Source organism: Miniopterus natalensis, chromosome 7 (assembly GCF_054644295.1).
Source record: "Miniopterus natalensis isolate mMinNat1 chromosome 7, mMinNat1.hap1, whole genome shotgun sequence".
Classification (NCBI taxonomy): domain Eukaryota; kingdom Metazoa; phylum Chordata; class Mammalia; order Chiroptera; family Miniopteridae; genus Miniopterus; species Miniopterus natalensis.
Genome location: NC_142087.1, coordinates 68,058,240 through 68,085,296, shown reverse-complemented (window position 1 = coordinate 68,085,296; position 27,057 = coordinate 68,058,240). Strand labels below are relative to the sequence as shown.

The 27,057-nt window shown below is 42.1% G+C and overlaps 1 protein-coding gene and 1 long non-coding RNA gene across 2 annotated transcripts in view; one reads left to right on the top strand and one right to left on the bottom strand.

Annotated features, from left to right (window-relative positions):
* The window catches only part of LOC148092789 (uncharacterized), a 61,477-nt gene extending 59,672 nt beyond the window's left edge, over window positions 1-1,805 (bottom strand). The window contains exon 1 of the long non-coding RNA XR_015714834.1: window positions 1,630-1,805. This is a non-coding gene — a long non-coding RNA (uncharacterized LOC148092789). The remainder of the gene's footprint in view (window positions 1-1,629) is intronic.
* Window positions 1,806-6,182: 4,377 nt separating this feature from the next.
* NARS1 (asparaginyl-tRNA synthetase 1) lies at window positions 6,183-21,615 on the top strand. Its single transcript, XM_016223545.2, has 15 exons — window positions 6,183-6,277; window positions 7,309-7,391; window positions 9,255-9,320; window positions 9,419-9,511; window positions 9,598-9,687; window positions 10,844-10,922; window positions 11,877-11,947; window positions 12,721-12,807; window positions 14,794-15,015; window positions 15,122-15,321; window positions 15,928-16,063; window positions 16,830-16,943; window positions 19,136-19,267; window positions 19,594-19,725; window positions 20,500-21,615. Exons 1-15 carry the CDS (start codon window positions 6,235-6,237, stop codon window positions 20,629-20,631), a joined length of 1,680 nt encoding a protein of 559 aa, XP_016079031.1. The 5' UTR covers window positions 6,183-6,234; the 3' UTR covers window positions 20,632-21,615.
* Window positions 21,616-27,057: the final 5,442 nt, after the last annotated feature.

The window sequence follows — 27,057 nt, the reverse complement described above, 5'->3', positions numbered from 1 at the left end:
GTGCTTTCAGAAAGCAATGACTTGCCAGGGCACGCACAGCCTGGTGAGCACGCAGAGGGATTGGGGTGGATCCTGAGAACAAAAGGAAGTCGTGGAAAGGTGCCAGCTGGAGGATGGAATGAGTGAGTTTGTGTTTTAAGTGTTCGCCCTGGTTGGAGTGCTGAGATTAGACTGGAGAGCTGAGAGGGATCCGGAACACAGGAGCGAGGATGCGACTAGCATTGTACTAGAAGGATAGTTGAAGCAGGAGAGTTTGAGGATGTCGGAGAGCTCCTATTTAATGTCATGATGCAAGAGACAGGTCATTTGCTGAGAGATGAAGTGAGGCAGGTTAGTAAGAAGCTACGAAAATTCCTTGGCAAGTGGGATAGGAAAACTGAGACAGACAGCTGAACAAACTGGCCAAGCAATTTACAGCCAGAGACAGGTCACCTCTCTAGAGATAACATCTAGGCCTCAGTTGTCTTTCAGCTCCAGGAGAGGCCACGAGCCTCAGGACCAGCTGCATTGATTAATGAATCCTGTCCTGGCACCAACCAATCAGCGGAGACCACCACTCTGAAAGAGCATGCCCGGGAAGCTGATGTATATTTCGTTGAGACCCTCCACTGAGACTTCCCCTTTTCGGTAACAGAATCCGTGGAAAAGGTCTGCGGTATCTTAGGCTTTCTGCCTCTGGCCAGAAGTCTCCAGAGTGAAGGGGTAGGGTGAGGGTGGGGAATGGGGCAGGTGCACCAGCAGCCCTCAGCAGTTTAGTTGAAGGCTTAAAGGTTTGATTCATGCAGGATCATGGAACAAAGGTATAACAACGATTAACTATTAATACCATTTATATCCTAACTCAGAAGGCTCACTAGATGCCAAGCATATACTATGCATTTTTGCATACTTGATCTCTTATCACAGCAACCTTTCCAGAGAAGGATTATTATCATTTTACACTAAAAAAAAAAAAAAAAAAGTCTGTGGCTCAGAGAGGTTAAGGAACTCGACCAGGGTCACCGAGTCTGTGTCCTATGGTAATACACAGGCATATCTCGGGGATATTGCGGGTTCTGTTCTAGATCACCACAATAAAGTGACTATCACAACAAAGCCAGCCTTAATCTTTTTGCACGTGGATGGTCTTGCCTTCAATTTGTAAAAAACGCAACACCTGTGGAGTGCAATAAAGCCACGTGCAATAAAACGAGGTATCTTAATAAGCCCCAGCGGGAAAGAATTACCATTATTCAACCTCCTTAAAGGGTGGGCATCTAGCAGCACTTGAACATCTCATTTTTATTTTTTAAGGAAGATTATAGAAAAGTGCTGACAAGCAAGCAGTGCACAAATACAAAGGAGCCCGGGAATCGCTGAAATAAATTAACGAGCAAACCTAGGTGCTTATAATGAACTCGACAACAGGAAAGAAAGTTACGTTTTCAGTCCCTTTAATTAATAATTACTTCGTAACTCTAAGTCCCACTTTTTGTTTGCAGTCTCAAGCCGGTTTTAAACATAACTGAGGTTTTTGGACAGTTGGACGTATTCGCTAACTGAGCGAACACCGGGCTACCCCCATCCCGCCCCGGCCCCGGCCCCGGCCCCGGCCCCGGGAATACAGAAAGGAGCCCTCGGGACACTTACAGTGATTTCTGCCTCTTCTACCTTGAAGACTGTTTTGAGGAGCAAATAACTGAGTGCCTGAGAGAGCTCTAAAGACGCCCGGAGATGTGCTCGGAGACCGCGCCCGCAGCGCAGCGCTGCCGCGACCAGCGCGGGCCTGCGGGCTCCCTCCTCACGCGCACGTGCACCGCGGAGCCGGAAAGGAAGGATTCCCAGAGGGAAACGCGGAAGTGGCGCCGAGATAGCGTGGCGGCGGCGGCTACTCGGAGCGCACGCCCGCTGCCGCTACGGTGGCCCGTGGGGGCCAAAACACTCTTAGGACGGCGATTCCCATCTGGTGCCTGATTGAGCGAAAGGGGGCGTCAACTGAGAGACTAGGGCGACCCCGAGTGGGCGGGGAGGTGGAACACGGAGGAGAGCGGGAAGAGGGCGCCGGGAACTGGCCAGAGTCGGAGGAAGAGACGGAAGAGCAACGCCATTCATTCAATTCATTCCACTTATCAGCTCCAACAAACTTGTTTGTTCTTGGAAATGACCCCTTCAAGGATGCTGTAAGGAAAGTTCTGCTTCCAGAGGGAGGTTGGACTAAAGGAGACTGAGAGAGTTATCAATCGCTGGCTGAGTGCAAAGCTCTGTGCTAAATGCCCAGGAAGGATGCCAGGAAAGCCTCTTACCTACAATCTCGTGGGGACATGAAAGGGCCATGTATCAGACACAGTGAGCACAGGCGAGTACCCTGCAGGCTTAGGGCAGATAAGAAGAAAATGCCTCTGGGAAAGAGGAGGCGCAACCCCACCACTTTGTTTTTATTATAGGGGTAGAGACTGACGGCAGAGGGGACAGTCTGCAGGAGCTGTGTTCCCTAAAGATTCCTGCCTCCTAGCCTCCGTGCAGATCACAGGCATCTCAATTATTTTATGGAACTGAAATACCTGCAGATTTCTTTGAAACCAACCAACATGCTAAAAAATAATAATATGCATCCCACTATGGGGGAGATCGCACCGTGCATTGGCTACTGGTTTAAGGCATAGATGGCATATTCAGCTATTCTTTTAAGCCAGCTGCTTCTGGGTAATAGGACATGTCAGACTATTATTGCCACAATAAAGCTGTGTAACAAAATGCTGCAAAACTCAGAGGCAACACAGCATTTATTCTCACTCATGCATCGAAGGGTCAGTTGATCTGAGTTGACTTCAGTTGGGTTTGGCTCCAAGCTCCAGATTCTCACCTTCCTTGGACCAGCGGGTCAACTGGGGTATGCTCTTCTCATGATGATGGCAGAAGCAAGAAAATAGGCTCAGCTGTACAAGCACAGTTGAAACCTTTGATTGCATCACATGTCCTTTGGCCAAAGGAAATCCACATGTCCAAACCGTACATAAATGAAGCAGGGAAGTATATTTCTCCCATGTAAGAAAGGGGAGCGTGTGTGAATATTTTAAACAATAATCTAATACAAAGCCCATGATTGGACCAGTGAATTCCACAGGCATGAGTCCATGATCACACTTCCTTCGCTAAAATGTCTTCCCTGGTTAGAGAAGATATTATGTACGTGGAAATGGATACAGCATTCTGTAAGTTCACAGGTGTTGGTGCTGCAGGCAGGGAGGGCACATCTCTATGTGAACTATGACTGCATTTGACAGGCATATTGTTGCCTCCTCCTTCAGGGGTCTAATGTAATCCACCTGCCACCCAGTGGCCAGCTGGTTCCCCAAAAGACTGGTGTCCTATCAAGTTCTCAAAGTTGGCTTCTGCTATTGGCAGGTTGGGTTCTCTGCAGTGGCAGTAGCCACCCAGATCAGCCTGGATGAAGGGCAGTCCATGAGGTCAGAGCTATGCATGGCCTCCATCCTGTTACTATAGCCACTTTGTATGTGGTTTCTTTGAGCAAGCCCTGGGGTGTTTGGGGGCAAAGGCCAATGTCCCCAGATTTTAGAGACCTGCTCCATATTGAATGCCTTCTAATGGACATTTACATGGGACAATATATCCAATTTTACGGATCAGGTAAAACTAAATTCATGAAGGGCAGTTCAGATGCCAGTCTTTTAGTGCTACCTGATGGAAGCTGCATCCTTCAGTTGTGGATGCAGCCGGTTTGCCATGAGGGAGCTGGGGGAATAAGTACCAGACCTCCCCACCTCCCTCTGCTCTTCCGCCAATGCTCCCTATGGGCTGTATGTGACAAGAGCCAGAGAGCCCGCTGATGTGGTCCACAGAAGTCAGCCCCTAGGGGCTCAGAGCAGGATGAAGAGGAGAAATTCATCTGGATGGGCTGTGGTAGGCAGCCCTAAGATGGTTCCCACAGAGCTCCACCTCCCGATATTGACCCTCTGTGTAGTCCTTTGCCATGTTGTGCTAGGGTTCGTGTTTGTGGCCAGAAGACTACAACAGAAATGATGAAATACCAACCCACTTATTAAGTTGCTATGTTAAGCAGCTAAGGTGGCCCCCATGACCCCTGCCTCCTAATATGCATGCCTTAGTTTAAGGCCCTTTCTTGGAGTGTTGGTTGGACCAAATGACTCAATTCTGATGAACAGAACATGGTAAAGTGATGGGATATCACTTCTGAGAGTTGGCTACGAGAGACTGACTTCCATCTTGATTGCACTCTCTCACCCATCTTGCTTGCGTTGATGACGCAAGCTGCCCTATGGAGAACCCCACATAGCAAGGAACTGAGGGAGACCTCTGGCTAACAGCCCATAAGGAACTGAATCCTGTCAACACTCACTTGAGTGAGCATGGAAAAGGATCTACCCCAGGTGAGACTTAAGAATCTTAAATTTCAATGACTGCAACCCCAGCTGACACCTTGACTACAGTCTTTTGAGAGACCCTGAGCTGGAACCTCCAGGTAAGCCACTCCCGAATTCCTGACTCTCCAAAATTGTGTGAGGCAATAAATGTTTGTTGTTTTAAGCTCCTAAGGTTTGAGGTAACTTGCTTTGCAGTAGTAGATAACTAATATGAGGGCAAGCAAAAAAAAAAAGAAAATTCAGCAAAGAGGGAAGGGGAAAAAACCTATGATATTAGGTGAAGTATTATTGAAGAAAAGTATTTGGTTCATATTCTTGATAGACTGAACCTGAGTATAGAGTTATTTTTAGCCTTTCTTTTATAAGAAAAATATGTTTTCCTTTGACTCGGGACAAACTGGTATTTCACTAAATTGAGAATGACATTAGTTAGCTACCCTTTATTTAGTACTTATTAGCTGCTGAGCAGTGAACTTACATCATCCTACACAAATAGGAAAATTCAAGCTCAGACAGGTTAGGTAATTTATTCCAAGACACACAGTCATTAAAAGGCAGAACCATAATTCCAACCAGGTTTGAAGCCCTAGTTCTTTCCACAACATTATTATGGCCTCCCTATAGTGATCCCTATAACTTTAAATAAAAGTATACCATAGTCCAAGTCATAAATACAGAGGTATGCTCATTGATTGAACTTAGAAAGTTAAAGTATCCTATTTCCAAACCGGCAATGCATGTGAGCCTGGACTACTCTTATCTATATGTTCCTCACCCAGCCCCACCCCACCTCCTTGCTGGTGCTCAATACATCTGATGACAGTGAAACCGAGGGGCCCTATAACTGTTATTAAATTTAGTTTTAAATCCTAGATCTAAAAATCATCCCCCGCCCCATACGTCTTAGCATCGACCTGACTATTGGTCACAAGGTCCAGACCTCTGGCAGGCTCAAGATAACATCTTGACCTAAGTTATATTTCAGCTCCCGAGCCTTAAGGTGGAATAACCTTCTAGCTACTTTCCCATGCGACCAGACAGAGGGACGGTGGAAAAGACCTCAGAGCTGCCCTCAAGACCTAAAGAAAGGTCCCATCCTTACCTCACCTCCGACCAACCAGCTCCCAGCAGGATCCCGAACCCCTAACTCATTGGTGTCTTGTGGTTTCCCCTATATAACTTGTAACCTGCAGCCACCAGGAGTGTGGCTTTGAGCATTAGCTTCCCGCCTCCGCATGGACCGATTCAATATTAAACTATATTTTCTTTCTATACTGAAAACTCCTGCTTGTGCATTTCTTTGGGCCAGTAGATGCAGGCAGGCGGGCGCAAGGACAAACCACTGGGGCCCCGGGAACAGTGACAAGCACGGCAACACCTGGAGATCCGGAACGAAACGCGAGGTCCGGTTTCCCAGGGGGCCCTTGGCGCCCACAGCTGGGAGCGGTACCGTCAAATTCAGTTGAGAAAGTAGAAAGTAGAGAGGTGGAGACGGAAGGGGGCGGGTTGCTGCCCCGGGCGAGTCTGGCGGTCAGGGAGCAGCGGGTCAGCTGCGCCGGGGAGAGTGGAGCAGGGGGCGTTGAGCGGCGAGCGGCGGCAGGAAGCGGCGCTGGGCGGAAGGAAGCGGCGCGGGGCGGGCGCCGGCTGGACCGGAAGTTGCCTCTGCCCGGCGTAAAGATGGCGGCTGCAGGCACGCTCGCCCTTGTCCTCTAACCTCTCGTAACCAATGGCGCGTCGACGCTCTGGTGACTCATAGGGACGACCTAGGCGCGACATTGTATGATGCAACGTTGGAGTCGAGGAAGCCGCCGGTGCACGTTGCGGTGACAGCGAGGCGGCGTGTTGGGAGGCGATGTCCTTGGAGGTGACCCGGGCGACCGCGGGGATGGTACTAGGTGAGTGAGGCTCGGGGGCCCCCCGGGTGTGTAAGTGGCGCGGTGCCCCTGCCTGGGGCAGGAACCTCGCCGAGGCCCATTACCGGCACTTACAGCCGAGCACCGAGTGGGCGCGGCCACCCGTCTTTAGACGTGACGGTCGCAGGAAGGGTGCGAAGGGCCTGGGCGCCCCGGGCCGGGACCGCCGGGCTCTCCCGGGCCTCCCTCCAGCCCTCCGTGCCCCGGGCCTGGGGTGGCGGCCGCTCCCCGCCCTGCCCCCTGCAAAAGCGCCGTGATCCAGCCGAGGCGTAGCCCTCCCGTGTCATTCTTCCAAGCGGTCGTCCGGAAAGGGCTGTGGAATTCGAACTCCCCTTCCCACAAACTCATTTCTATCTTGAGATCTCCAGGCCCACCCTACGGGGCGGTAGGAAAGGAGCCAGGAGAGACCAGGATGGGCATCAGACCGACTAGCTGCGAGGCCTCCTGCAATGTGTTTCACCTCAGAGCTTCGGTTTCCTTGAAAGGCCGGAGGGAACTGGTGTTTTTTTTTGACACCCGAGCCCTGGCACTGGGGGTGTGTGTGTGTGATTTTTATCTCATCCTCCGCGCAGGCCTTCAAGATGGGTATCGTTTTTCCCTACTTTATAGCCAAAGAAATTAACTTGGAAAGGCTAAGTGAGCTCCCTGGGGTCGTCCTTGCTTTTAAGGTACAACATCCCAAGGTTCCCGGCTGGCTGGCCAACTTCAGAGCCCCTCTTGATTCCTGGGGACACAAGTCGATGGGAGCAGTGCCAAATTAAAGTGATCGACATTCGTTTTGAAAAGCTGTATGTTTTTATGAGGTGGATGTCATTGAAATAGGGGTGTGGGGAAATAATTGATACAATTTCTTTTGGACAGGGGCAGGTTTTTTTTGTGTGTGTGTGGTTTTTTTACTACAGTAAATCAGGTGCTTGTTCTGTTTACAGAGATAAAGAGTGGATAAAATAGTTGCGGTGTGAGATGACTGGCAGTTATTGTCCAAATAAGTGACTTCTCATTTTGTGAAACAGCAGAGCTGTACGTGTCGGATCGAGAGGGAAATGATGCCACCGGTGATGGAACCAAGGAGAAACCCTTTAAAACAGGCCTAAAGGTAGCGTCTTGTACGGAAACGACTTTGCATTTGTTAATGACCTGTGTCAGTTATTATGTGACTTCCCAATAATTTATTTCAAGTGCTAGGTTTTGAAGAGACTGTTTAGAAAAAGGAAAGTAAAAATTGTGTACGGCTACGTAGCTTTAAGGGTATTAGATCGAAGTCTAAACTTATTTGAACACTTTTAAAAGGTGTCTTCTTTTCTTCCTTATCGGGCATTGCACGTTGGAATTTGTCTCTCCAATGAGTCAGATGGCCAGTTTTTCAATTCTTGTCGAAATTATAGTCAGCTTCCCTCAGTTACATTGACATCATACCCAGATTTCTTCCAAACTAACTCTTGGGAGGCCTCATGGTGAATTTACAGCTAGAATCCTGATGTGATCATGAGCTTTGAGACTCAGAGACCTAATTTATATCTGTACACCAAGAATGGACCCGTTTCTCAGAACACGTGCTCAGTAACTCCTGAGTCTGGAGCTTGAAGCCAGATGCTAATTTATTAGTGTACTGTTATTTCTCGGGACCTAGAATCCTTGAATGACTTCAGCATATTCTCTCTACGCAGACTTATATTGAAAGCTAAGTGTAGATCAGAGGGGTTTTTCAAGAGCATCAACTCAAAATATAAGTGTTAGGTGACTGAATGCATCAGGTTAAGGTGTGGGTCCAGACATCCCTTGTAAAATAGCCATGGGTTTGCCTTGAACTGAAATGCCTGCACTTGCCAGGTAAGGAAGATAGCTTAAGCTCCCTCCTTGGACAGCACTGAGGAAAGCTCTGTCAAGTTTTTAACTCTTAGGGGGAAATCTTTCTTTCATTTCTGGGTTATTGGGGTGACTTGCGCTCCCCAAACTGACAACACTGTTTAGGTGAATGTTTGCAGAATGTCACTGTTAGCAAGAGCATGCCATTCTGATCTGGGGAATTACAGTTTGGCTCCTTCAACTTCAATAATGTGAAAGGAGGGATCAGTAGAGAGTGTCAGGTATTAAGTGAATTCCTAATGATTTGCAAACATTCCTACAAAGTCTAATTGTTAAAAAGATGAGTTCTTGGATGTTTTTAAAGGATCCAGATTTCCTCCTTCTCTGTACCAATCATTGAGTTGGAACTACTATTAAAACAAGGCAAGGTGTTTTTTAGGTTTCAAAACCAAGCCTTTAGAAAAGGTCACTTTTTGAAAGCTTCAGATCTTATGACTGGAGAGAATAATTCCTTACATTTCTTGGTTGACTTAACAACATGGGAGAAAATTTGAGGCAGTTAATAAAACATCTATCTTTTACATACTTTCATCTATCTTTTTTTAAAAAGGAATATGAACTATAAAATGTTAAATGACCCAGCAATACCTGATGTGTCCCAGTATTAGTGAAAGAGGTATTCTACATAATGGTAATTTTCCAAATGAAACTTAGCCCTTTGTGTTCTTAGACATTATTTTGTTGCTAGAGTTTCAGAGTTGACTTACCTGTTTCTTAGGGAGGCTTAACCATTTAGATGTGATCTATAACTGGCTTTTGCTATTGGCTATCTCCTCTGTTGTCAGCATAACTCCCTCTGGTCCCTATGCCAGTTAAAATCTGTTGCTTCTAGTTTACTTGTGCTGGAAAACTCTTTACTATGTAGCTTAACTTGCTAGAATTGTTGCAAAAGGACCTGAGGGCTAAGTACAGTGTTCTTCAGCCAGTAATTCTATCAACTTTGATTTTTGACTCCTGAGGTCTTTATGCTCTCTTCTTGGCTCTTGATTATGTTTTAGATCTAGACTGTTGAAGTTGCCTCATATTTAAGGTGTTATTTTGATCTCAAATATCGTACAATGTTAAGGATATTTTCTTTTTCTCTCCACCCAAGGCTTTGATGACAGCAGGAAAAGAACCATTTCCTACCATTTACGTAGATTCACAAAAAGAAAATGAGGTAGCGTCAACCAAATACTTCACAGATTTTACATTCTGAATAAATTTTCATCAGAACATAGAGGTCTTGAGAAATTAAATATCTGATTTTCTCTTTAGCGGTGGGATGTTATTTCTAAATCACAGATGAAGAACATTAGGAAAATGTGGCATAGGGAGCAAATGAAGAGTGAATCCCGGGAAAAGAAAGAGGTAAGCAATGCATTTGCAACTGTGAACATTTGAAAAGTTAGAACACTAGAAACCATGTTAACAAATTGCTTTATCATTAACATTAGGCAGAAGACAATTTGAGAAGAGAAAAGAACCTGGAAGAAGCAAAGAAGATTACCATTGAAAACAATCCAAGTCTTCCAGAGCCAAAATGTGTAAGTGTGACATGTATTGTCGCAAACACATTGACTTTTATTTCTGTGTCTGGGGCCTGCTGCGTGGTTTGTTCTTTGCATTGTCTGTCTTTCCTGTCCTTTTAGAAGGGATAGAGAGAAGTAATGTTTTAGAGTTTTGAGACTAATGGTCCTTTTGGGGTTCATTGTCTTATAAAGTTTAGGACTTGCATGTTGAACGAATTCTGGCTCAATTAAACCTGGCAGACCCGGGATCCAGCCTGGCTGTGCTGTGTGGTGTTGGTCAAGTGATCTTACCCTCCCCAAGTATCTGTTTCCTCATAAAACAGAGATGGAAATCCATGACTTTCACAATTTTTTAAATACATACTAAGTTTTGTGATTTTATGATATTGGATTCCTTCTCTATTGTTTCTAGAACAGAATACTAGACTGTGAGTGGGCATGCTAGATCTCAGACTCCTGATCGCCGATGAGTTGTCATATTTCCCATTTCCTTAGTGATGAAGTTGTTTCCTTGGCTGTATTCTCCATCCCCGTTACTCATCATCTCCTTCATCCCCCAAACGAAAAGCTGTCGAGCCTTTGTTAACTTCTACCTCCCAGAGTGTCTGGAAGGACTGTGAGGTCTGGGAAAGGGCTCCGTGTAGACTTGGATTGTTGCTATTGTGAATTCATTTACTCATTGATTTTTCATAGCAATATCTGAAATTCTTGGTGTTTCTCATTGTTAGTTTTGCACTAAGAGCAAGAAGACTCAGATTTTTTTTTTTAACCACTCAGTATGGTGAAATTTTCTGGTTCTGACCTGCAGTAGAGTAACCTGTAGTTTTGCACCATCTGCAAATTTAAAAAAAAAATTTTTTTTTTTAATATGTCTTAATTGATTTCAGAGAGAGGAAGGGAGAGAGAGATAGAAACATCAATGGTGAGAGATAGTCACTGATTGGTTGCCTCCTGCACGCCCCACACTGGGGATCGGGCCTGCAACCCAGGCATGTGCCCTGACCAGGAATAGAACTGTGATCTCCTGGATCCTAGGTTGATGCTCAACCACTGAGCCACTCCCAGCCGGGCCATCTGTGAATTTTTAACACTTTACTGCCATCCATCTAATATTAGTGAAAAAAATTGATGTGACACGATTGATCAAATGTTATTTATTTTAATTTGACAGGTGAAGATTCATGCATTAGAAGGATATAGAGGCCAAAGAGTAAAGGTGTTTGGCTGGGTCCACAGGCTGCGTAGGCAAGGTAAATGACGTAGCTTTCCTTTTCTCTCTTTTATTTTTAAATATCCCTGTTTTTGGATGAAGAGTAATGTAAAAACATTTACTTAGGGATATTTTGGTTTTTGGATGCTAGCTTTTAAAGGAGGTAATAATTTATATCCTAAATTTGTTCTTATTTAATATGACTGTTAAAAGTTTAAAACTTATTTAAATCTATTTAACTGTAAGCAATCACAGTGATCAGAAGATATCCAATAAATGTTTGTCTAATTGAACTTAATTACTTAATGAAAAGCGGGAAATGGAGAGCCAAATCTGAAACTTACTTATGGCAGTAGTGGTGACATTTATAATCAGTGTATTTGTATTGTACTTCTCCCTGGGTCCTGATGACTTTGCTTTCTCTTTCTCTTTTTATTATTTTATTACATGTGTTTTATTGTAAATGGTTACCAAATCCTTTATAAAAAGAAATGGGACATTTGCCCTGACCGGGAGGCTCAGTTGATTGGAGCTGGTCAATTCCTGATTAGGGCACATACCTAGGTTGCAGGTTCAATTCCTCGTTGGGGTGTGTACAGGAGGCAAGTGATTGATGTTTCTCTCTCACATCAATATTTCTCTTCTTCTCTCTAAAATCATGTCCTCAGGTGAGGATTAATTTTTTAAAAAGGGACATAAAAAAATGATTCTGTACCACAGTAGTTCTTCTGTACTTCCCCCTGAGTTCACAGTACCATTAGGCATTGCAGGGTGTTCAGCGACTAATAGGACATAGTCCCTTATCTCAGGTTGCTTACTGTCTTGCTTTCCCGTGATCGTGTGGCTCATGAGGATCAGATCAGATTTGAAAGTACAATGAAGAAGATAACATGCTTTACAAATACTGAGTAGTGATATAACCAGTGGACACTTCAGAGGACGGGAACCACCTGGGCGGTTTGAACTTTCCATACATTTCTTTTTCTCCTTTTAGGAAAGAATTTAATGTTTCTGGTGTTGCGGGATGGTACAGGGTTTCTTCAGTGTGTCTTGTCGGATGATTTGGTAAATATTTTCTTTTATTTGTAGCTAAAATTTATATTTTTTCAGTAGGTTCCTTTATTGTTAGTTTTGGGAATTTTAGGATCTGAATACATATTTTAAACTATTATTATGGAAAACATTTATTTGTTGGAAAAAACTGGCTGTTTGTTCTGTGGAACTTCTCATAGTCTGGATTCAGTCGGTTGCATCCTAAGGTATTATATAAGCTGGAAGTTAGGTCTATCAGTTTTTGGTTTTGTTTTTTTTTCACCATTATTTTGTGGGCAAAGCTGTGTTTTTCCAATTGCATCATTGAAAAGCACATAATGTCTGCTTCTTTTTTGTTTTGTTTTGTTTGTTTTATTTTATAAATTGTGGGCTTGGTGTTGATAGCCTGGTCCCTGCATTATAAAGTTCCCCATCACTTTTCTCCTAATGATTTTAGCAACTATTGATGATCATAGCTTAGATGGACTCTGTGTATTATTTAACAGTCTGAATTTCAAAGAAAAATAAAAATGAACGTTTCAGATATTTTTAAGAGATGGGGGCTAGTATCATTTATGCCTATGTATGTAGGTAAAGTATCTATTTACATATATGTGTATATTTATATACAGATAAATCTTTTATAAAAGTAGCTATTCTTTATTAATATTAAAAATTGATGGCCGTCTTATTTTACTAGTTTTAGACCAGATAACTTGTTTGTAAATAATCCCCTTTGCTTTCTATACGTTAGAATGTTTTAATGTAAATGTGAATAACTGAATTTGAACTTGATTTTTTTATAGTGTCAGTGTTACAATGGAGTAGTCTTGTCCACTGAGAGCAGTGTTGCAGTGTACGGAATGCTAAATCTTACCCCAAAGGGGAAGCAGGTGAGTGGATTGAGTTTCTGACTGGGTGAATAGTTGTTTGTTTTCCCATGTCTTTATGTGTACTTCTGGTATTTTGCATATAAGTACACAAATATGATGCACTTGCTAAATTTAGTATGCCTTTTCCTTTTCCAGTGAAATCCCACTGTACAGCTCATAAGATGTAACAAACTCAGGAATTTCCAACCTTATACAATTCCTGAATAGTCCTTATGGGCCATAATGTAGCCACTTTACTGTGGGTGTGTGAATAATTTTTCAGCTGGTTGGAAATAAAAACTTAGTCTACCCAAGAAATATCAGGAAAGAACAGTAATTCTAAATCTGAAAAATTCTGAATAGAATTTGAAAACCTCTTTTAAAAAAGTTAAATATAATTCTGATATTCAGAAATATGTTTGTTCCCCAGCCAATAGGCAGATAACCTGTACCAGTTACAGTTACTTGTTGGTAATTATTGCTCAAGTAATTACTACTGTGCTTATACTCATTGCCTGAGAAAGAAAACAAAGGTGACATACTAAACACCAGAGGGAACCCCTAGAGTCTACCTAATACACTAGAAATATTGATAAAGAGAGTCAGAGTTCATGTAAAACTTATATTCAGAATGCATATCTGATCCAAGTTCGCTGGATTTTCCTTGGAATTAATGTGATTAGGAAATGGAGTGGTTGTTGTGATGTTACTTGGTGTCCAGTGTTTGGCACCATGATAATTATGTATTCTGTGATGTGTGGCTTCTAAAATGAATTGCTTTTAATGGAATTATCAGGAAGAATTTGAATTTTTACTATACATATGTTCCAAAGAGAAAGAGCTTTTAGTAAAATCTTTGCATTTAAGGAATTTTTTAGTGTGAGTATTCTGTTATTCTCAATTATTTGCCAAGGCTAGAAAGATACACTAAAATGTTAATAGTATTACTCCAAGTTGTGGGATTGTAGTTTTATTTTTTAGTTTGTGCTTTCTAATTAAAAAAATATGTGTGTGTGTGTGTGTACTGATTTCAGAGAGCGGAAGGGAGAGGGAGAGAGAGAGAGAGAAACATCAATGATGAGAGAGAGTCATTGATCGGCTACCTCCTGCTTGTCCCTTACCGGGGATCGAGCCCACAACCCGGACATGTGCCCTGACTGCGAATCAAACCTCGATCTTCTGGATGCTAGGTCAATGCTCAACTGCTGAGCCACGCCCAGCCAGGCTAATTTTTTAAAAACTTGCATGTGTATTTACTTGGAAAGGAATATTAAATATACCAATATAAAATTGAACTATTGGGTCTGTTAGAAGGGTAGGCTAATAATGATGAGGTTCTTAAAAATATCAGCTTACCAGAAATTTTTGTAATCAAATGAAAGCTCGAAGTGCTTGCTGTATGACAAGGAGTTTGGGTAAGAAAAGTGACTTTATTCGGAAAACCAGCAAGCAGAGGAGATGGTGGACTAGCGTCCTAAAAAACCATCTTGAGAAAGTACAGAATTCAGGCATCTTTTATGTCAGGCGACAGGGAAAATGGGGGAGGGATTTGAAGTCAAGATGTGATTGATGGCCACAGACACCTGGACCCCACCAAGGGTCCAAGGGGAATGGTGAAACTTCTTTGCTTTTGTGTAATAAACCCCAGTTGTTGTGGTCCCTGTTAGAAGGTTCCTATAAATCTTTTGATAAACAATCTTTTTGTTTTTTTACATACCTTCCTTATCTCCTTGGGGAGGTAGTGGCCCCAGGGATGTTGTTTCAGTAATTCCTAGGCTACAGGTTAGATCCTTGAATGATTAGGATATCTATGTGCAGGACTACGCAGAAGATTCTAACCCACAAGTTATGGGAACTGGGCAGGTTCCAGCAAGGTGGAGCCAGAAAGACTGGTTATTTGAATCTATTACATTTGACATAAATTAAAATCTTTACCGTAAATTTTTTGTTTCCTTCTCCTTCCCTTTCATTCCCCCCACCCCACCTCCACCCCTTTAAAAAATTTAGGCTCCTGGGGGCCATGAGCTGAGTTGTGACTTCTGGGAACTGATTGGGTTGGCCCCTGCTGGAGGAGCTGATAACTTGATCAACGAAGAATCTGATGTTGATGTCCAGCTCAACAACAGACACATGATGATCCGAGGAGAAAACATGTCCAAAATCCTGAAAGCGCGCTCCATGGTCACCAGGTGCTTTAGAGATCACTTCTTTGACAGGGGATACTTCGAAGTAAGTGTGCCTTTGTCATCTCCTGCAAATGACACCTTTGGCCATTCTTCAGCTTGACTAGGGGTGCTCACAATAGGCCTTTCTTTACTCCTTTTCATTTGAACAGGTTACTCCTCCAACCTTAGTGCAAACACAAGTAGAAGGTGGTGCTACACTCTTCAAGCTTGACTATTTTGGGGAAGAGGCATTTTTGACTCAATCCTCTCAGTTGTACCTGGAGACCTGCATTCCAGCTCTGGGAGATGTTTTTTGCATTGCACAGTCATACAGGGCAGAACAGTCCAGAACACGAAGGCACCTGGCTGAGTATGAATTGCCTTTTTATTTTTATTTCTAAGAAATTTTCGACGGGTGAGGGAGTGGATGGGGAGAGATTCATCAAAGAACTTAGATGCATAAATGCATAACCGATGGACACAGACAGTAGTACGGGGAAGGCCTGGGGGTGGGGCAGTTGCAGGGTAGAGGGGATCAATGGGGGAAAAGGGGGGACATCTGTAACACTTTCAACAATAAAGATAAATAATTTTCTAAAGAAAATATGTTTAGAAAAGCAGCCTTTATGTAGGCAAAGGAGGTCTATGTAAATGTGTTGGTATATTAAGAGACTGTATGAAGGTCAGTTGAATAAATTAGTAATTGAAACCATGTAAGAAGTTTTGCCTCTTAGGCCATTGCTAGCTAAGGCCTTCCTTTTACTTGCTTTGATCCTTTATGTGTTATGGAATAAACAAAATTTTATTATTTAAAGGGGAAAGGTGGGTGTGTGGGTCTAAAACTAGTTTGCAGAGTTGGGGGTGGTTAGTATGGATGGCATTTTACCTTTCTGGATGGTTTCCCAATGTTAAAATCCTTGCTCGAGAAACTTAGTAAAAACAAAGAGCAGCTCTGAGCCAGAGTCTCGTTCTTCAGATACACTCACGTGGAGGCAGAGTGCCCTTTCCTGACCTTCGAGGAGCTCCTGAACCGACTGGAGGACTTGGTTTGTGATGTGGTAGATAGAGTCTTGAAATCACCTGCAGCAAGCATAGTGTATGACCTCAACCCGGTAGGTCTAGTGTTTTATGGAAATACAGAATAACGATTCTTTTTTGAAAGGCAGTGAAGTTTTCACCCTCAGTGTTTATAGATTAAAGGGGTTGGTGAGCTTTGAAAGAAGTGGCTAACAATTGCTGCTCCTCCAAGCTGCTTCAAAGGCGAACTAGCCAAGATCGTGCAAATAGCGTCAACATACCCATACATACACAGAGGCAGGGAGAGGGTCATATGTCACTTCATTTTTGTTAGGGACACATTAACTTAACTGGACTACATAATAAGCAATATAGTGGGTGCTCAGTACTGTTGCATTTCAGTAAAAGCAGAATAGCTGTTGACGATAACAAACTTTAATTTCACTCCAATGGATTCAGGAAATAATGAGTTTGCTGGAGTTAGTTTATACTCTCGCGTTTTACCACAGAGATTTCCAGTTATATAACCACCATCTCCCCCTCAAATCAGAGCCCAACAGAAAGTTTGAAACCTCTTTTATCTAATACTCTTCTGACATCCCTTTCAGGGTAGTGGTAGTACCTTAAAAGTGAAAGCATTTAAAATGAAAGTATTTTTATATTCATGCATTAAAATAATTGCCAATAATTTCATAACATTTTAACTTAGGAGGAAGTTCATATTTGTTTTTCTTTTTAGGAATGTCCACATTGATTTTTAGTCTGAAATAATATTTTGCAATAATACTAAGTAGTTTTCCTTAAAATGGAAATGTCAGTGTTATTTTCTGTATACATTGTATTTTTTTCCTTCTGCTATAGAACTTCAAGCCCCCCAAAAGGCCTTTCAAACGAATGAACTACTCAGATGCTATTGTATGGCTAAAAGAACACAATATAAAGAAAGAAGATGGAACTTTCTATGAATTTGGAGAGGTATGTATTTTCTAAGCATTGTGCTTACGTGGATTGTTCCTTCTACTTAATTAATCAGATGCAGGATGCATCTGCTTGTTGTCAAATAAATGATAACAGAACCTTCTTTTTGGGGTTGAAGATTCATTGATTTATAGATCTAGAGTAAGCCTTAGGATGGTGCCTTTCTGTAGCATTCAATAAATATTAACAAGTTTTTAGCCTTCAAACCCATCCTTTGCCTCTTTCCTCTTCTGTGATCAATCATGAGCTCTGGTTGTAATTCTCTAGGCTGGCAGGGATACTTCAGAAAGTTGTGAACCATAAAAGTACATGCAAAATGTTGGCATGTGTTTTGTTGGAGAAAGTGTCTGGCTCTTGCAAAAAGGGTTCCTCCCCCCAAAACAGTAAATCAAAACTCCTTTGTGTGGAGAGGATTTAAAGAAGAAAATAGCCATTGGTTAAAATGCAAAACTAAGGCCGTGACAGGGAAGGTGGCCTGGTGCCCAGATAAACTGAGTGCGTATCTTTTTTGCCTGGGACCACACTCCTAGCATGAATTGGGAGTATAGATCATTGGGTTTTTTTTAAATTTTCATTTACTGATTTGAGAGAGAGGGAAACATCGATTTGTTGTCCCACTTATTTATGCATTCCTTGGTTGATTCTTATATGAGCCCTGATCTGAAATTGAACCCACAACCTTGGTGCACTGGGACAGCTCCCTAACCAACTGAGCTGCCAGGGCTGGGGTATAGATTATTAACACTATTCTAAGCCCTCTTCCCTGTGCATTTAACCATTCCTTATATAGTATTTGCAAACCTAACTGTTCTATAGATGAAATGTATCTACTGCTAGCTAGAGGTTTGTTTTGTTTTTAGATGGAATTTACAGAGAGGACAAACAGTAGGCTTGATCTATATAAATTACTCTTATTGTTTGAATTCAGTTGATGTATAATAGAATTTTGCACTGAAAACTTGAGAACTGTTATTACCTAGTACTTAGCAAAGTGTTGTGATTGAGTGGAAAGAACACAAGCTTTGGAATAAGAAGGTCCTCCAGGTGGGCTTAGCGTCCACCTCTGTCCTTACTGCTGTAAAGCTGAAAGCCAGTGACCCTGCTCTCTGGTTCCTTATCTCTGCCTTGGAGGTAACATCCACTTTGCAAAATTGTGAGAACTCAGTGAGCAAAATGCCTAGCAGTGCCCCTGGCAAAGGAAGCCCTCGGAGCATGTTAGCCCTTACTCTATAGTCATACACACGAGGACGCTATACTAAACAGTCTTCAGACTTTTTGGAATATGCAGTAAGACCCCTTTTCCCCAATTAAATCTTATACAGAACTCTAGTATGTATAGCAGATAAAAACTGAGAGACCAGAGTTCTCACACTCACCTCCCATCTCCTCTCTGCACATCAGAGGGCGCAGGGCTCCAGGGACTAGCGCTTGGAAACCACTGGGCCAGGTGATTGCTAAGCTCCATTTCAGTTTCTACATTAAACAAATCAATGAGTCTTGTCCAGTTCTTTCATCAGTTTTTACTAGGACCAGAGTTTTCACTGGAATTTATGTGTGGTTTACTGAAGCATGTTTTGAAAAAGAAACAGATTCATCATCATCTTAACAATTCTTGGCTAACTATTCCAGGTGTGGTTACACTTAATATTTGACATTGGTTATTTGTCTTATGACAGTGTCTTACTATCATTGAAGGCATATAGATTTATTATAATAGGAAAGAAGTGCAGATACCAGGAGAGTTAAAGATTATTGTTATTAATAACATACACTGTAGATCTGTGATGTTCTGGGGCATTCACTGATTATCTTATGCCTTCTGGGACTAAGTGGACCAGTTTGCTTCAGAGATAGATGAAACTGGCCACTGGGAAAATGACTGAGCAACGTCTAGTCATGGTGATGATGACTTGGGTGGTTTATTTGGGGGTTCGTTCCACAAGCAACGTAGCACATGAGATATATTGTAGAAGAAGGCAGATCATTTTACAGTTCATTTAATAACTGAGTTTTTAATATATTTATTTTTGAAAGAAATTGTCCCTTACACCATGTGGATGGGTAGGGTGGGTGCGTATTCTCTCCTATGTTGCATTGAGAAGAGGAAGGGCAGCTACTGGGTGAGAGAGCTGCTTCTGTCTTATTGCATTTTGTGCTGTAAATGTTAATAAAGTCTTGTTTCACCTCAGGATATCCCAGAAGCTCCTGAGAGACTGATGACAGACACCATTAATGAACCCATCTTGCTATGTAGATTTCCTGTGGAGATCAAGTCCTTTTATATGCAGCGCTGTCCTGAGGATTCCCGCCTTACCGAATCTGTCAGTCGTGATTCCAATAGTATTAGTAATTTTGCTTTTTAAGGGGGTGGGGACTGTCATTGGAATAGGAAAATATTTCATTATAAACCTACAATGGAAAATATTTCATTATAAACCTACAATGACTACTTCAAGAAGTTTTTTTGTCCTCTCATAGGGTTTAACATGCCTTGTTAAATTGTAGAATTTTAATAATATTTTAATTTTGTCTGATCATAGTACTCCTTTAGCTGTAGGAGCTAAACTGTGATTTTCATTTAGACTCTAAAGCAATGCCATGACTGAGAGCTTGGTTGTAACAGCATTTGATTTACTTGTTTTTAAAGGTTGACGTGTTGATGCCCAATGTTGGTGAGATTGTGGGAGGCTCAATGCGTATCTGGGATAGTGACGAAATTCTGGCAGGTTATAAAAGGGAAGGCATTGACCCCACGCCCTATTACTGGTACACAGATCAGGTAAAAACAGTTTTTTAAATACTCTTCAAAATTTTTCATTGTAATAGTTTTGTATAAATTGAAATTTAAGAGGAGATTATTCAGTGTGGGACTTTGGCATTTAAAGAGCTGTATTCAGTTTCATGGTTATAATAATGTGTCATGTGAATATTGTTCGTTTTGGTTTTGGCTAATAATAGGGTAACTTCATTTGAAACCCTGCTTAACCGCTGGCCTTGCTTGTCGCTACTGAGTTTTTAAAAATTTGTCATTAGAATTGACCCATATCTAGTGCTCTCTTTCATTTTCCTCTTATAACCAGAGACACTAACTTAGTTTAAAAGTTTGAATTCTCTTTTTTCCAAGGTGACACTTAATCCCTGGTTTACTTTTCATACTAAATTATTTCTTCACATGTGGTCCATGAAGGTGTATAGATTAAGAGTTGAATTCTTTTTTTTTTTTTTTTTTTTTTTTTTTTTTTTTTAAATATGTCTTTATTGGTTTCAGAGAGGGGGAGAGATAGAAACAGTAATGATGAGAGAGTCGTCATTGATCGGCTGCCTCCTGCACGCCCCTGACTGGGGATCAAGCCCGCAACCTAGGCCTGTGCCCTGACCGGGAATTGAACCTCGATCTCCTGGATCCCAGGTCGATGTTCAACTGCTGAGCCACGCCAGCTGGGCAAGGGTTGAATTCTTAACCACAATAAGCTAACCCATTTCACAGTAGAAAATCTTAACTATTTTAGGAAGATCTATAAACTAAGCATATTCTTTTCTCTTTTTTAAACAGAGAAAATATGGCACCTGTCCTCATGGAGGCTATGGCTTGGGCTTGGAACGGTTCTTAACCTGGATTCTGAATAGGTATCACATCCGAGATGTATGCTTGTACCCTCGCTTTGTGCAGCGCTGCAAGCCATAACTGATTCCTCCTGAAGCAAAAGGCAAGGACACGGTTCAGGAAAGCAACAGACTGCCTCTTTCCAAAGAACAAAAAGCCAAGATCTTCCCTTTTTTTATTCCATGGGGATATATCTGGTTCTGTTTCCTGTTTTTGTTTCCTATTCCTGCTACCACAAAAAGCAGTCCAAAACACTGGAACATAAAGTAACATTGATGTTGTCATTTTAAGAAAAAATATCCATTATAAAATTTGGGAGAAATACGTGGCATGTAACTCTGCTAATATGAATACATTTCAGCATTTTATCTAGTTATAGGTTATAGTTTTTGTGCCATATATGCCATATATATAATTAAACAGTTTTTAATTATGGCCTAAGACATTCCAGTTATTTAAACTCTCTGTCCTTTTAAATATAACTGAAATTCTTTAATTTGTATCATTTTATTGCTTCAATGAGTTAAAACAAACATCTTGGGAAGATTGACACTATGGTGTAAAAATTTGCTAGTATTAGAACAGTATAATTCAACACTAGATACTCGAATCAAATGAAGTCTCTTGCATCAGTTATTAATGTTTTCTAAATCTGTATAGCTGCTTATAATTCTGAGGCATACGAATTGATATGGAAGAACTTTTAAAAAATGAAATTGCCTTAATTTGAAGAGCAAAGTTTTTGTTTCAGTACTTCAGTGAACAGCATCCTTCCTAGCATTAATTTAAGCTAAAGGCAGCCTGATCTTCCCTTTTTCCTGGTAGCTCCTAAATAACTAAGAATAAGTTCCAAAAGAATTTGCAGCCAGAATCTTAATGACAACTGTAAGTGACTGAGTCGTCCCCATCATGCCCTCAGATCTAATCTGTATTTCCTTATTAGCTCTCAGCAGGCTTTTTGAATGGCTTCATTTCAGATTTGGTTAATTTCTCCCCCAAAATGCATGTCATGTATTCTCAGACTGTATTCGCAGCAATTAATAAATGGACACATGTAAAAACTTTTGCTGGCTTAATTTTTTTTAAAGCTGAACATCTCTGTCTCACAGTAGTTCATGGGTTTGCATTTTTTTATCTTTATTTTTTATGTGTGTATAAGTTTTATGTCAAACTAGAAATTACTGAATTTAGTAGGTATTACTAATGTTACATAGTAATGAAAAGGAGTGATTTTTAAAAATTAGATGTGGGTCCTAGCTACATCTAATTTTTTGTTTGTTATTTTTGAACACATTAGATTATATCCTATTTTGCAATGAATGAAATGACAGATGGAGATGGGGCATTTGTAGTATATTTGGCCTGTATTGTTAAATAAAAAATACTTGTAAGAATGTGGATTAGCTCTAACTGGATTCAAGTAGGCAATTCATTTGATCAGAATTTAGGTGAAGGGATTAGACTCATCCTAAATTTTAATTGTAAATTAGTTGAGTTTTAAATACTGAGGGAGAGCCTTGGGATTAGATGGGGTAAGGGAGTCAAGGTCATGGTGAGGTCAGGCTAAGGAACAGCCAGGTGAGCAGCAAACCTCACTGAGGTGGGCTTTCATTCCCTTCGCTGTTGGTGGTCATGGTCCAAGAGTCACGATCCCTTCCCACGTCCTTGCTGACTAAGTGTCCAGCACCCAGACACCCTGGTTCTGCATCCCTGCTCTTGTGGCACTTTTCACTGGGCTTTTATTTCTCATCTCTGCTCCCTAAAGCCGGTTCCTGACGTGGCCTTTAAGCTGATGGTCATACCAAAATCCCCTTCATCTTTGGTGCGTGTATAGCAGACCTGCTCCAACGTTCAGAGACAGATGGGAGGCTAATGCTGTAGCAATTCAAGTGACAAGTAGTAGCTTTCCCTCTGCAATGTTCTGCAGCCATGGCTGTATCTGTCATCCCAGTTTTCTCATGTTGGTTTTCTCTGTTTGGGTCTCTGTTCTGCCTGTTAGAGGCTTTCCTCTGATGTCAAGTGGTGCTTGGGCCCTGATATCAATGTCCTAAAGTCTTTCTTCTTGGGCTGGTCAGATTCCAGACTTTTCCTATTTCCTCTGGGAGGAAAAGGAGAAGAGGGGTGGGTCTCTGCACCTTCAATAAGTCTAGTTCTTTTCAGTGATTCTCTGCTCTGAACTGTGCCTGGTATCTTCAGTCCAAAGCCATGTTGTTTCCTCTCCAGGAACCGAACCTCCAGTCTGCTGCTGGGTGGGTGGGGGCAGTCACCTGCTGCAGTGGGGGAAATCTGGGCAATCTGACTACTTCTTTAATAGGCTTTCAATCCATCTCAGTTTAGCATCTCCTTTTCATCCCCACTTCCAGAGTTACCTGGTGATGCCAACCCTGAGCTGTGTAGCGATCCTGTCATGTAAATTGATGGTTCTTGTCTTAGGATGGCCAGCTTAGCGTTGTTTTCTTGGGTCTGCTAAATTATGAACCATTTTTCCATCTCCTAGCTTCCAAAATTATGTTGCTGTGGTTCCCTCTTCTCCCCCACCCCCATCCTTTTAAGTTTGTGGTTGAAAACAAACCACCACCATCACCACCAAAAACCTCTCTTGACATTTTAGTGAGGTTTGCGGAAGGGAGTGAAATTATACCCATGGTTTGGGATCCCTATCTTTACCCACAGGTCTTTACTCTGTATTTGAAGACAAATCAAAAGAGAGTGGACATAAACAAAAGGAGAAAAAAGTTCAATTAGCCATTAAGAAGGACAAATTAGCAAGGAGAGAGATGAGTTCTCTGGAAATTGTTTTGTAGAAAAATGATGAATGAGCTCAGTTGGAGGGTTGTCCCATACACCAAAAGGTTTCAGGTTCAATTCCCAGTCAGGGCACATGCCTAGGTTGTAGGTTCAATCCCCTGTACAGAAGGCAATAGGTTGCGGGTTCAATCCCCTGTGCAGAAGGTAATTTATCAATGTTTCTCACAATGATGTTTCTCTCTACCCCTTCCTCTCTAAAACCAGTAAAAAACATATCCTCAGGTAAGCATTTAAAAAAAAAAATGAATGAATGAATTCATTCATTCTTCTTGGGCTGGTCAGTTTCTATCCTAATTTTCATGTAGATGACCCCTAAAACTTCCTGTTGGATAGCTGCACCTGTTTGTCCTTCCTGCAGCAAAACAGGTAAAAACAAAACAATATGAAAACAGAGTTTAGGGGAAGCGTGGCCCTCTTGATACCTTGGTTTGGGGCTTCACAACTGGAAGACAGTAATTTCTGTTGTTTTAAGAGACCTGGTTTGTGGTACATTATTCCAGCAGCCACAGGAAACTAATGCAAATCTCAACTGTGTTCCAACACTTACTGGTTCCTCTGCTTGCAAAGCCCTTCCACAGAGAGCCTCCCTCCCTCCCCACAGGTCCCTGCTCAAATGCCACCTGGCAGAGAGGCCACGTCCAACTGCTCCACCGAGACTAGCAGTTCCTGCCTCTCCATTCCTTGGCCCCTTTTTTAAATCTGTGGTTTCTAACTGTACCTGACATTATATTGTATATCTTTTATTTATTGTCTGCCTTGCTTTCTAGAATTTAAGTGCCATGAAAGTAGAGACAGTCTAATTCATGGCTGTAGGCCCAGTGCCTACCACGTGCCTGGCATAGGTAGGCTCTCCATACACGCTGTATTTGTCTCATAAATGAATGAGCTACTTAATAGTCCTGTTTGCTGTTTACTTTTTTAGCCTTTTCATTGCTTTGCTCAGAGTAGACTCTCAGTAAATACGTGCAGATGCACCAATAAGCCCATCACCACTAGTGAGCTTAAGGCTCTGTGGGGTTAAGGGGGAAGTCAAAATGCATGTCACATTGGCCTGGGTTGGGTGGCCTCTTTGCTATAAAACAATTGTGGGGACAATCGATCAGATTCTCCAAGTAATCATTTGTTTGCCTCACACAGCCACTGTTTCTCTTGCATTGAACACCACCCCCACTTGCCCTGCTTTTCTGATTAAGGAAACAGAATTGAGTAATCTAAATTTAGTTTGTGTAGCTCAGAGGTGCCATTCATGGCAAATAATGAATTAGGAGATCTCTCCCCCCTCCCTTCCCTGAAGCATTGAGCTGAAACCAACAAATTCATTTCATTTAGGACCACAGGCTGAATTGGGAGTGCTGTCTGTGACAGGACAGTGCTTTCTTCATTAATTAAGTCACCAGCTCAGACAAACCTCCACAAGGCGGGGGTGCTGCTTATCTGAATTGGCCCAGAGACTGCTTTTGGCCCTCTGTTTGTGAAGGGAAGCGGTGTATAATTTTGTTACAAATATGTAAGCCAGAAAAAAAAAAAAAGCATTTATATAACATAAATATATAAATAAAATGCATATATATATACACACACATACATACATATATATATATATCATATAGTTCTGTAAATTTTTTAGCCTTTCAAGGGCTTTCCTTTCTAGTTTTCCTAGTAAACCCATATTTAGAATTAAACAGTTTCTGAGTTAAGGGCTGTTTTCAAATCAGTTTTGAAAAGAACCAATATAAAGCACATTTTATCTGCTTTCATTTCATAAGGACATAAAAATGCATTCATTGGAAAGCTGTTACATTTGATGTTTGTAAGAAATAAGCCATAGATTAGAAATACCAATTGTTATGGTATTCTCCATTGGGGGAAAAATAATGAAGTTCTGTTTCCATTTCTAACCTCTGACTATATGTGCACCAGGTTTTATTTATTTATTTGGAATTTCTCAATATGTACTCTTGTGTACAACTTCTCTCTCTGCATAATGATTCATCCATATTGCTGCCTGTATCAGTACTTCATTTTTTTTTAATTTTATTTTTCAATTACAGTTTAGACTCAATATTATTTTGTATTGGTTTCAGGTGTACAGCATAGTGGTCAGACAATCATATACTTTGCAAAGTCTTCCTGATGACATTTCCAGTACCCACCTGGCACACCCTACATAGTTATTACAATATTATTGACTATATTCCCCATGCTGTACTTTATACCCCCATGAACCAGGAGGTTTTATACATGAGGAATTGTGACTGGGTTTTTTAAGTCAGTACAGGTGAAAACACAAGATGTGAATAAAATGTATGATATGGTGCTAACTCATTTTTTAAAATGTTATGTTGATATACTTAATAAAACATACTTTGCTAGCTTCTTTCTTCTGGTCAGATACAAATTTAACCCCTCCCAACTGTTAATGATGTGGAATGTGGGACCTTTCTGCCTTGTCACTAATCATCAGCATTCACCTGGGAGGGGCGAGAAGACCCTGGTTATCTCTACCTGGCAGGAGGAGCACAGCAGCCTGGATGGAGGGGTGACTTATCCAGAGCTGCCAGAAGTCACTGGGAAGAGCCCTTGTACATCTGAAACCCTTGACCTTTCTAGTTCTCTGGCCTTGTCTACACTTTTTCCACACAACATTTCAAAATGTAGAGTCTTTTTGTAGTTTATTGAAAAGAAATAGATTTGGACTTTAGGTAGAGAAGTTGATTATAAAGATAACACTTTAAAGGGCAAATTAATGTTATGAGAGTAGAGTTAGTAAAATGCATATAAAGGAAAGCAGTTTACTACTAGGAGCAAGTTTTACTGTGTTTTTCAAGAAACATCTGTTGCTTGGATTTGAAGAGCATGTAGATAATAGGAAAGGCAATCTCTCTCTTTTTTAATATATCTTTATTGATTTCAGAGAGAGGGAGAGAGAGATAGAAACATCAGTGATGAGAGTCATTGATCCGCTGCCTCCTGCACGCCCCCTACTGGGGATCGAGCCCACAACCAAAGCATGTGCCCTGACCAGAATCAAACTGTGATGTCCTGGATCCTAGGTCAATGCTCAACCACTGAGCCACGCCAGCCGGGCAGAAAGACAATCTCTTTAATTAGACATTTTACATTGGGCTCGTAGCCATAGGGAGGGCTAACTTCAATAATAAAGAATCTAAGTCGAGAGAGAAACAAGATGGCGCGTAGGTAGCAGCTGCACCCGCCGCCTCCCACAACCACATCAAAATTACGACTAAAATACAGAACCACCATCACTCAGAGCCTCCTGAAATCTGTCTGAACAGAAGCCCTACAACCAGGGAGCTGAAGAAGCACCGAGACCAGTAGGAGGGGCGGGGACACGAGCGGATAGGGACTGAATCAGAGACTCGGCGCAGGGCCACACCTGGTGCCGCGGTTGAAACCCGGGAGGGAATCTCTGCGGCGAAGGTTTCCCGGAGGAGCGAGGGGGCCCAGCCCCACAGCAGGCCCCCAGCCCAGGGCTCCAGGGCCGGGAAGAGACATTCCCCCAACTCCGGGCTGTGAAACCAGCGGGACTGTCCCTGAGGGTTGCAGAGGCTTTCTGCTTAAATGGCCCCAGCATGGACTCACTCGGACGCTCCCTCTGAGCCCAGCCCGGGCAGCAGCCTGAAAGGACCTGGGACACTCGGGGGGAACTAACCTGCCTGAGATCCGGGCGAGAGGTGG